This window comes from Anoplolepis gracilipes, chromosome 12 (assembly GCF_047496725.1).
Source record: "Anoplolepis gracilipes chromosome 12, ASM4749672v1, whole genome shotgun sequence".
NCBI lineage: Eukaryota > Metazoa > Arthropoda > Insecta > Hymenoptera > Formicidae > Anoplolepis > Anoplolepis gracilipes.
The window spans coordinates 5,483,070-5,493,941 of NC_132981.1; the positions used below are offsets into that span (position 1 = coordinate 5,483,070).

Genomic DNA, 10,872 nt, shown 5'->3' on the forward strand with positions numbered 1-10,872 from the left:
TATTTTGCATATAAAATAACATGTAAACTTTTTAGTTAGTACACTGAAAATACTTTGTAAATAAAAATAAATTGCAAAATAACGACTATTGTATTTTATAAAATGATTAACAATTTATATAATTAATATCAGTTAACTATCTGATCCTTAACTAGGATTGAGAATATTAATAAAAGTAAACGAAATTTTTTTAAGTGAATTAATGAAGTTTTTATTAATTTATATTTTATGCTGATTAATGCTCCTAATTCCTCACTTAAAAATCTACATTTTTTACTTCTAGTATTATAATTTAATAAAACCATAGTGAAGAAAGGAGGCTTATAATATAAAAATTAGAAATGTAAATACAATATGTCAATTAAAACGAATTTTTATTTTGTTAAAAATTTTACGAAAATATTTATATATAACAATCAACAAAAATTAAAATATCGTTAAAAAAATAATCGAAACTAAAAAAGAAAATATAAGAATATATAATTATCACAGAAATCTAAATACTTCAAAAGAAATCTTCGAAAATGTAAAATGACAGCTTGAAAAATATCAAAATCCAACATTTAAAAAATGAAACAATGACATGATGAAAATGCAAATATATATGTCTGAAAATTACATGGTGCCAGTCAAAAACTTTATTTGGAGAATGCAATTTTAGAATATATCTGCAAGATTGTTCGGTACGCCAGTAACTTCCCAGATAGTAGCTGCCAGTCTTCGGGAGTGTTCCAGAACGCAAGTCGATGTGGTCAATCCTAAATGCACACAATACAATTCGTAGATCCGAACCTTGCTCGGCGAAAGTTTGGGAAAACACGTCTCAGTTAGTTTCCTGCAGAAAAAGAAGATTTAGATATTTGTACTTTATGATACTATATTAACTTATAACATTTTATATCATTGTGTTTATTTTGAAAGATTTCTTCATTAATAAAAAATTAATTTGTATTGTGTAAAATATAATTTTAAATATTATATATTCGTAAACATTCTCTCTGTACATATATTAATGCCAAGTAAAAAGAAATTACATTTTGATATATATATTAATAGAACAATCTATTTCTTTCTTATTATATTTTCTAATATGTATCTTAAAAAATTTTAAATTTTTATACACTTATAATAATTATTTTATTTGCACAAATTATCTTAAAAAGATATTTTTAATGCCAGATTCAAGTAATTATAACATTATTATAATTTATAAAAAACTGCTATGGTGAAAGAGAAATACTTAATTTAAGAGAATGTAACAAATAATATAACCTGTAATAATCTCCACAAAGTATACCCGGTACCGGAAAATTTTTCATCACATAATTGAGATAGACTTTACATTTTGGTGGTGAACAGCCCTGAAAAAATATGAAAACGTTCTTTCATACATATATATATATATAGAGAGAGAGAGAGAGAGATTTTTCACGTACAGAATTGTCCTCGAACCATAGAAAGTAAGAATAATTAAATGTGGTATCTTTCCACATAACTGATAAATGACCTTCTTGTAAATGCATTCTACTTTGTTCGACCATGTTCCAAATCTAAAAAGAAACAAAAAATTTCTATGTTTTTACATTTTCTACGTTTCATTCTATGGCAAACAATTAAATTTGACTGACAATAACAGATATAAACTTTTTTATAAATATATCTTTCTACTAAATAAAAAATCTTTACAATTAATGTAATTTAACCTGTATTGATCTATTTCAAATCTAAAATTAATTTAATTGACTTCATATTAAAATTAATAATTTCCACGTATATTATGCTTTATATATGTATATAGTACTTGACAAGACTCACTTTTTTCATCGTAAGAGCGAGCGTCTCTGTACTCGTGAAATCTAACGTAGGTGCAACGAGTCTGTGGGTCGTTCTGTCGATGTAGATGAAGTGTACCAGACCCGGAAACTCTTCAAGATACTTGTTGATAGTTAGGGAAGTTCTTGAAAAATGTATAGCATTAAGGAGATATACTAAATAAAAAATATTTATATATTATCGGATCTTTATATATGTAATATGATTTTATAGTAAATTACATTTTCAACTAATTTCTGGAAGAACAAAATATCTGTAATTGAAAAATTTTAATAATGTTTTTGTTATTTTTCTTAAGATAACAAGTCATATTTTTATAACTTTATTTTGATTTTGATTAAATGAAAGTTTAAAGATGGAAAAAGTTAAAAACATATATACTTTATGTACATAATTATTTTGAAGTAATAATGTATGTACTTTAGTATTTTTGTTTTTTAAATATATTAGAAAACGTTTACTTTGTATGAATAATTATTTATATTTATTGAATTGTTATTTATAACAACTCAATAAATAAACTTTACTATTGTATAAACATTTTTTAGATGAAACACAAATCATAATCATGTTGCTCAAATTTTTTTAGAAAAGGATATGATCCTAGGGTAAAGTTCTTCAGGGCTTTAACTTTCAGAAAATCGCTGAAATCATTTAGCTTTTGCCTCACGAGTCTACCAACCGTCGTCAGAACGTCAATTCCTTGCTTAAGAAAATTTTTATCAAAACAGGTCAAACGTAATAATTCTTTCAGAGTTTCCAGAAAGCCGGAAGTGTTAGCCTCGATCTGCAGAACCACTTCCAAATCTCTAGAGCGCAATAAATCACTGTATTTTTTTCGAACAAAGTCCCACTTAGTTTGCAACCTTTTTTGACACATATCGACATCGTTACTGACATTAGAACGATTCTTTTTAATTCCTTCCAACACTCTTTTTATCGCTATATCGAGATTCTCAAAAGCAGGCTTTAATTCATCGAAGTCTCGTTGAAACTGCAGATTGTTTATCAAATTTAAATAATGGAAACTGTCACATAATCCTGAAGAAATGGAAAGATTTGTGGCTTCAACGATTGTTATTAAGTTGATGGAATCTGATAATTCGAAGATATGAACTGCATTAGCTGTGTAATTATGTTGACTGCCAAGAAGGAGCAATTGGCTATAAAGGTCATCGTCAGTTAAGGACGAAAGGCCTTCGTTCACAGAAGACTCTCTGGAACCTCCTATAATCGATAAAGGATAATTATAATTTATCTAAATTAAATTTATTTTTTATTCACTTCAAATTTTCTATCAAGTGAAGAAATATATTTATCAACCAAAATAAGTAATGTGCTATAAGAACCTACGAAAAAGATTTGTAATATCCTCTGAGGTAGGAGTAGCTAGTTTAGCTCCAAAGTTTAATTTGGTTTCATCACTTTTAGAAGCACTGCTTTCTGGTAACAGGATATCATTGTTATCATCATTACCTTCGCTATCATTACTCTCCGATCGATCATGCTTTCGTTTGTTATTTACCACCCAGCACAATAGTATCATCAACAAAATATCCGAGGCGTATAAATCATGAGCGTTTTTGCTGGAGTACAGTGACAAAAACTTAGAACCCACTAAAAGTAGCACATGCAGATTGCTAAATTCGGGTTGTGAATTTTTTAACTTGTCACAGGCATCATGTAACACCTTCAAAACTGAGGAAGCTACCTCTGCATTTACAGATAACTGTTCCACTGCTTCTGTCAGTATACTTTGTTCACAATTTCTTAAATTAGACCACGCATCTAGTAAAGAAGATACTAGGCACACCTTCTGCCAATTGGTTTTCAATCTGCAAAAAAGCAATTAATTAGCCAGCTGCAGTAATTAAAAATTAAATGCAAAGTTGTTATTATAATGTGATCATTATCATAACTATTCTATAAATTATAAAGCATAACAATCATTTATTATAACCTAGTTGCAATACACAATGCGAGCTAAGCATTGCTTACTTTTAATTTCAAATACAGTTTATTTGCTAATTTTATTGTTTTCTTGATAAAAATTATGAAAAACTACTGTCATTGTAATATCTTAATACATTTGCCACTAAATATGAAAAATATATTTAATTTTCATGATCTCTTATATTCTTTTTATATTTGTCATTTATTTTTATTATACATACTACCAACTACAACCTATTAACTACATACTAACATTGCAATATCTGGACCACACACATGCCGTACAATGGATACACATACTCCCAGTGTGCGTCTCATGAGCTCTACCTCTTTCATGGCAATATATATAAAGGTATAGCCAATATATTCATCAAAAACCATATTAGTTCCATCTTGGAATTTCATAGAAGTATAGGAATTTCCAAATTGTGAAGCCATTACATGCTGAGAAGTAACAATGGGTGAAAATAGCTGCATTATGATATTAGAATTTGGTAAGGAATTTTCCAAGTTTTCAGTATCCTATAAGAAGTATTCACAATTACTCATTAATAAATTACAATTAACAATTTGTTTATGTTTAAATTTTTTTTCGTCTAATATTGCAATAGTTTTTAAATAATTTTTCTATTCTCTTTCCCTCTTTCAGGAATATCTGAAAGAATTTATATACAACTTTGAGACGTTTTCTCTTCAAAGAGAGAGAGAGTTAATGAACATATTGTTATCAAATGTTACCTTATCATCATCGAGCAATCCTTGCATTCTTGCCAGCTTCAAGATGTGATTCGCGAATTTTTTATTGCATTTTGCAAACAACACATCATTCAGGTGATCGAATATCAATATAGCCCTCATTTCGTTCAGTTTCACAACTACTCTTGTTTGCAATTTAATGTATAACTGTCACTCAAATCTCTACTATGTAAACAAAGCTATCATTTTTACTGAATTTCTTATTGATTATGCAGATACTATATATTTATTATTTTTTTTCACGAATCGGCTGGAGAGGAAAAGTTGGAGACTACCCATAGAACATTTGCACATAGAAGACAGAAACTGAGAGGAATTACGTCACTGTTGTTCTGTTTTCCGTATGATTTTTTCTTTGCAGTACGTTAATGCCAAGTGCCAGTTATCCATCTTAGAACCGGCGAAATTACATGGCCAGAGGCTAGATTCACTTTTCAGATGTCCCGATTAAAAATTATCAGTTGTACATCTCATTATAGATCGAATATCACTAATTTTCTGAAAAGAAAGAAGAAATCTTTAATTTTATATTCGTATCACATGTAATTTAAAACCAATAACATTTCAAAAAATCTTACACATAAAGTTGTTAGACATGTCTATATCTTTAAGGCCGGTATTCATAGTCCGTTTTTACACAGAGAAACCTGAGGGTGAAAACCCATGCAGCGAAATAGCGTACGTAGAAAATCGCGGAACGAGAATCTTGACCAATCACAAGCGTTTCATGATTTTTAGGAATGCTTGTGATTGGTCAAGATTCTCGTTCCGCGATTTTCTGCGTACGCTATTCCGCTGCATGGGTTTTCACCCTCAGGTTTTTCCTTCATTCTACAATCTACAATTTCTTTCGCGCAAACGAAAATGAGTAAATAAAATAACAAATCAAATATTATAAATAATTTATTAAGTAAAATATATATATAAAATGGTTTCAGATATGTATTGATAATAATTAATATTTTTGTAAATTCATATTTAATTATTTTTCAACATTTTATGTATTATGTAATTACTTTTTATTAGTAAATTTATGACTTGATTTATATCTTCGAGATTTTTATTTATGAATGTATTCTCATATTACGTTCTTAGAGTGCATGCCATGAAACTGAAGAATTCTAAAAAATCAATAAACATAGTTGGCACTTTTGATTGCTGTATATACATTTCAAAATGTAATTATTTTTTATCCGAATTCTTCAATTGCTTTCGCGAATTTGATTTAATGAAAAGAATCACTTATTGCCAATTACAATTCACATTATCTTAGATATTGTAAATAGAATATATGTTGGACATGTAACTTATTAATAAAAATAGGTTCTATGTATATGGTATCAAGAAAAGAGAAAAACTATTAAAAAGAGAAAAACTATTAAAAAGAAAAAAACAACTATCACAATTTTTTCCGCCTTTTCTTTTATTCAGAGACAGAAATAAAAATTATGTATTAGCAACAATATTATCAATGATTGTTGTTCATTTCTTAGCTGGCTGCTTGGAAGTAGCAGTTTTCGCGGTATCTTTTTCAGTTTTCTTTGCCGAAGTTTTCTTCACTCGAGGCTTCAACTGCTTGATTTTAGCAAGTTGTTGTTTCCTCCTCTTCTGAAGAACAAGAGCCTTCGATGCCAGTGCGTCCTTCGGCAATGTTATCTATAGTGCATAGAATCGATCAATTAGAAAAAGTTTCTGATACATTAACTATTATCACTATTTTGCAGTGGATTTTATTTTATAGTTCATGTTTTTATATTTTACATTTTCTTAAAAAATTAAAAAATACGATATAATAAAATAAATAACACTAAATAAATTATTACTAATTAATTATTTCCTATGTTTTATCTTTATCTAATAACTCGCGTTCACATTGGAGTTTGTCGTTTTTTATAGATTTATTTCACAATCAAGTCCTTTCTATTCATATTAATTTTTTTACTTCATATAATTTTCTTCAAAATGGAAAGTCTTTATAACTTTGATATTAATATATATTTTTCAGATTTAGAAATATTGTTCTTGAATATAAAGATTTCAAATTGTATTATCTGAGAATCTTATATTGTCTTTATACTAAAATGTCTATAAGTAAAAAGATATAGTAAAACTACTTACGCCTCGTTTTTCAGCGAGAACACGATCTCTCTCATGTTGACGCTTTTCCGCGGTCAAAATGGCAGCACGTTTCAAAACGGCTGCATACGGATTGAGACGCAGCATAGCCCGCGTGTTGACCAACGGGTTCAATTTCTTCACTCTGCGCACCACCTTCTTCCTATAATTATATTGAATAAATTGTATCAATCATCAACAATGAAAATGTATGTAATCAAGATGCATAATATAGATTAGTTACGATCATTAGAATAATTAGTGTTCATGCAATACAAATCTGAATTAATGTTACATTTTTCAAAATAGTACTTTTTACTGTTAGATTAAAAGGAAATAAAAATGCAATTACTAGAATTTCTTCACATATATAATTACCTAGGAGCCCTTAGAACTTTCCGAATTTCTTCAGATTTCAAGAGTCTGGATAAATCAGTGTTAGCCATTTTAGGAAATGGCAAATTATATCCTTTCTTAAGTTGTGATTCTTTACGCCAGGTTCCATAAAGAGCGTCTAATTGTTCAAAAGCAGATTTCGTCCAAATAACGAAACGTCCAACATGGCCACCTGGTGCCAATTTCAAAAGATTCATCTTGTTGATGTTCATCAGACTGACGCCAGGAATGTTGCGGAAAGCTTTACGGATACCCTAGAAGTCAGAGATAATTATAATTATATGCTTTGTAGATGATTTTTCATAGTTTATATGAGAGATCTGATAACTTTTATGGACAAAATTTATTTTAATTTTGATACAACTTATATCAATAGGAAACTTAATCTTAAAAGAACGTTACTGACCTGATCTTGACCATAAACAATTAGAGGTCCACGTCGGTGGATGCGTCGGCGATTGCGCATTTTACCTTTGCCAGCACGAAAACGTTGAGATTTGTATACCTAATAAAATAAACAATAAATAAAATATTATTAATCACAGTATAAATAGTTAATATTTAAAATATAAAATATTTTTACAAAAATAAAAGAAAGCTTATAACTCAGGAGGATTCAATTAATTGATTCTTTCACAAAATAAAATCGTGATTATCTTTTAAAAAAAAGTTCTTATACTATCATAAAGTTATTATAAAATTTCTAGTAAATTTTGTAATATAAAAGATACATGACAATATAGAAAAAAAGAATATATTGTTTGGTGATTCATACCCTTTGCTAGTAAGTGCAAATTAACTAGAAAAGAACGCCTGAATACCATGTTTTTCTAGCACCTGTCAGGAGCATCTGAGCTAAACGCACTTAGCAAAAATGCGGACATTTTTTGGGTGCATATAGATGTGACACAAAAGAAACATAATATAAAAGAATTCTTAAGATTAAAACTTAAAACTCAAACCTTTTGAATATCATTCCAAGCTTTGATGCGTCTTAAAAAGATGACAGCTTGCTTGGTTTTCGTGTACTCTTGAATTTTATCAGAAACAACCAGAGGAAACTCTGGGACTTCTTCGATCATGTGTCCTGCATATAATATATAAATGTTATATATTACAATTTATTTATCTTTATATAAAATACGAATAAATTAGATTAAATTAAATATATATCAAAAAGTAATTACAAAATTAATTGACAAACCAATAATACTAAGTAAGTTTCTATCATTTAAAACACAAGAAATTTTACATCAAAATTCAAAAATATATTTAAAAATGTAAATTATTAATATAACTATTGCAAATTATTATTAATTATCTTAAAAATGTATTATAATTTTCTATAATATTTCCATATTAAAGAAAAATTGTAAAGAAAGTTTCAATAAACATTTTCTAAACTATTATTTCTTTTTCTTCTTTAGTGAAAATATTATTTTAGCAAAAAGTACACACCTTTAGATTGTACAAGTGCAGGAACACCAGATGCAGCAATAGCAGAAACGAGGGCATAACGTTTCTGATTAACGTTGACACGATGATGCCAGCGTCGCCATGGCTTAGTAGGAGCGAACATGCGTCCTCCTCGGCACATGTTACCAAACGCACCCTGACCAGAACGGTGGGTACCACCGCCACGTACACGAGGTATACGTGCCACAGCTCGTCCAGTGCCCCATGATTCAGCAGAAGTTTGATGACCTAGGAAATAAAAATTATATTAAATAATTCTATAAAACAAGACACATTAAATGTTAGATCTTGTAGATATATTTACCAGCTTCTTTAGAGACACAATAGGGTTGTCTACTATTGGTAGAAATCAACTGGTGAACAACGTTGACAATGTCTGGGCGAATCGGAGCTTTGAAAACAGATGGCAGAGAAAGTACATCACTCGATGCCTCATTCTTGTCGGTATATACCGTAATAATCGGTCGCGCCGTTGATAACGACTGTAAAAAAATGTATATAATAACTCAAATGTGTCAATAAACTAATATCATCTTATTATAAACAATAAATAGGTACAATTTTAGTAACTTCAGTTCTAACAGCAATAGAAAATCTGAATGTAATTTTGTTAACAAAATTTCACACAGAACTTCTTTATTATCTCTAAGAATTTATGGATATAATTAATAGAGTATACAATATAAAATCTTTAAGAAAATATAAAGCTTTTAGATAAACTTAAAATAACTGACAGTTGAACTTTTTGTATCTTATATTTTATATACTATTTAAAAAAGATAGAATCTTTCCTTCTAACAAAACATTACTAGTTCTTTACAAAATTCTTTATAACTATATATGTAGTTTTACTAAAAAAAAGTTTTATTAAAAGTTAAAAATATATTTATCTCAATCAAATAATTTTCCTTTTAGTATATTTAGTCTTATTTGTATATGTATATATATATATAAATTATAATGTTACAGATATGGATTAGATATTTTATATATTTTCAGGAATGTTAAAAAACATTATTAATATATCTGTAAAAAAAAATTGGTTTAATTTAAATACATTTTTATATGAAATTTTGATATTTTAATGATATATGAATCACGAGGAATACAACAAGAATTTTCAATATTTTCGAATTTCTTAAAAATTCTCCGTTTTTAATATATTATTTACTATGTAATAAATATATATATATTATTTCCTATAAATAAATTCTTTTAATAAAATAGATAATTTTTCTTATTTTTTTTAGGTTTTCTTTCCAAGATAAAAACCTATTGACTTTTACAATGTTTCTTTTAGGCTAGAAATATTATTCAAAATTTAATATAATATTTCATTACTGAATAATTTATAGATTGCACACATTTGAGAGAATTGAAAATTCCAATCACCTGCTCTCGATTACCTGCCTCATTATGCGGCATATGTCACGGAAAAATCATACTTGATTATCGTAGATTATTTTCACTCATAACTTAATTCATCAAAATTCATTATTTTAAAATTCATAATTTAATATAAACTCCTTTCGTTTTACTTCTTTCTCACTTGACGATTTACAGACATGGATATTCGTTTCTTACACAGTATCAATATCGCGTAATGGCGGATTATACCGGATATGCTGTCCCGATCCACGTGCTATCGAAATATGATATACACTAATAATTTTCGCCAGGTTTTGTATACGTTATCACGTTAAATAAGACAAAATATTGTTAAAAGATAAGAAGAGTACGAGTAAAAACATCGGAATATATTTATTTCCAGGATATTACAAATGGTATGCTGAAGATTACACGAGCACGCGACAGGGTACGATCTTTCGGAACAAAGTAGTCCTCGCAAAAGCATGTAAAATCTGCGAAAGAGACCGCGGATCTTGACATAAAATGCGACGAAACATTCGCGTACACAAGAAGTAAAATTTCTTACCATTTTGATAAGTGCTTCCTATAATTTTTCACGCATGAGACGTGTGAACTAACCCGACTACGTTTTCACGTCTCGTCGGTCACGAACAAAAAGGATCAGATAGATTGGAAGTAGATGCGACATAAAAAAATTCAAGTCTAAAGCTGCGTTTATATGTTCGCTTTACGAGTGACTGAGACCTGGCAATCGATTCTGTCTTTCTGAATGAGTGAAAATGCGAAAAATGAACAGCACTGATTGGTGTATATATTGTTAGATTTAAAAGTATGCACCAATCAGCGATCACGCAAGCTGCTAACATTTAACATTTTCACTATGTTTCAGTTACAGAATCGACCTTCTGGTCTACAATATATTCGTAAATTTTTATGGCCAGTAATTATAGTCCGTTCTTATATTCAAGCTCG

General features: G+C 28.6%; 2 protein-coding genes across 3 annotated transcripts; both read right to left on the reverse strand.

Annotated features, from left to right (window-relative positions):
- Positions 1–155: 155 nt before the first annotated feature.
- Positions 156–5,172, reverse strand: Hps1 (Hermansky-Pudlak syndrome 1 protein). 2 transcript variants are annotated; one of them, XM_072903575.1, is made up of 9 exons: positions 5,121–5,172; positions 4,525–5,040; positions 4,040–4,308; positions 3,187–3,668; positions 2,433–3,060; positions 1,816–1,936; positions 1,437–1,550; positions 1,273–1,361; positions 156–835 (listed from the first exon to the last, which is right to left on the reverse strand). In XM_072903575.1, the coding sequence occupies exons 2-9, from the start codon at positions 4,642–4,644 to the stop codon at positions 658–660; spliced, it is 2,001 nt and encodes a 666-aa protein (XP_072759676.1). In that variant the 5' UTR covers positions 4,645–5,040; positions 5,121–5,172; the 3' UTR covers positions 156–657. The 2 variants fall into 2 exon arrangements, with proteins under 2 accessions (XP_072759676.1, XP_072759675.1); XM_072903574.1 differs by having other exon boundaries at positions 1,816–1,954.
- Positions 5,173–5,905: 733 nt separating this feature from the next.
- On the reverse strand, positions 5,906–10,577 carry Rpl4 (ribosomal protein L4). The gene is made up of 8 exons (XM_072903405.1): positions 10,466–10,577; positions 8,834–9,011; positions 8,512–8,757; positions 8,016–8,140; positions 7,460–7,558; positions 7,036–7,307; positions 6,661–6,820; positions 5,906–6,198 (listed from the first exon to the last, which is right to left on the reverse strand). Exons 1-8 carry the CDS (start codon positions 10,466–10,468, stop codon positions 6,025–6,027), a joined length of 1,257 nt encoding a protein of 418 aa, XP_072759506.1. The 5' UTR covers positions 10,469–10,577; the 3' UTR covers positions 5,906–6,024.
- Between the last annotated feature and the right edge of the window lie 295 nt (positions 10,578–10,872).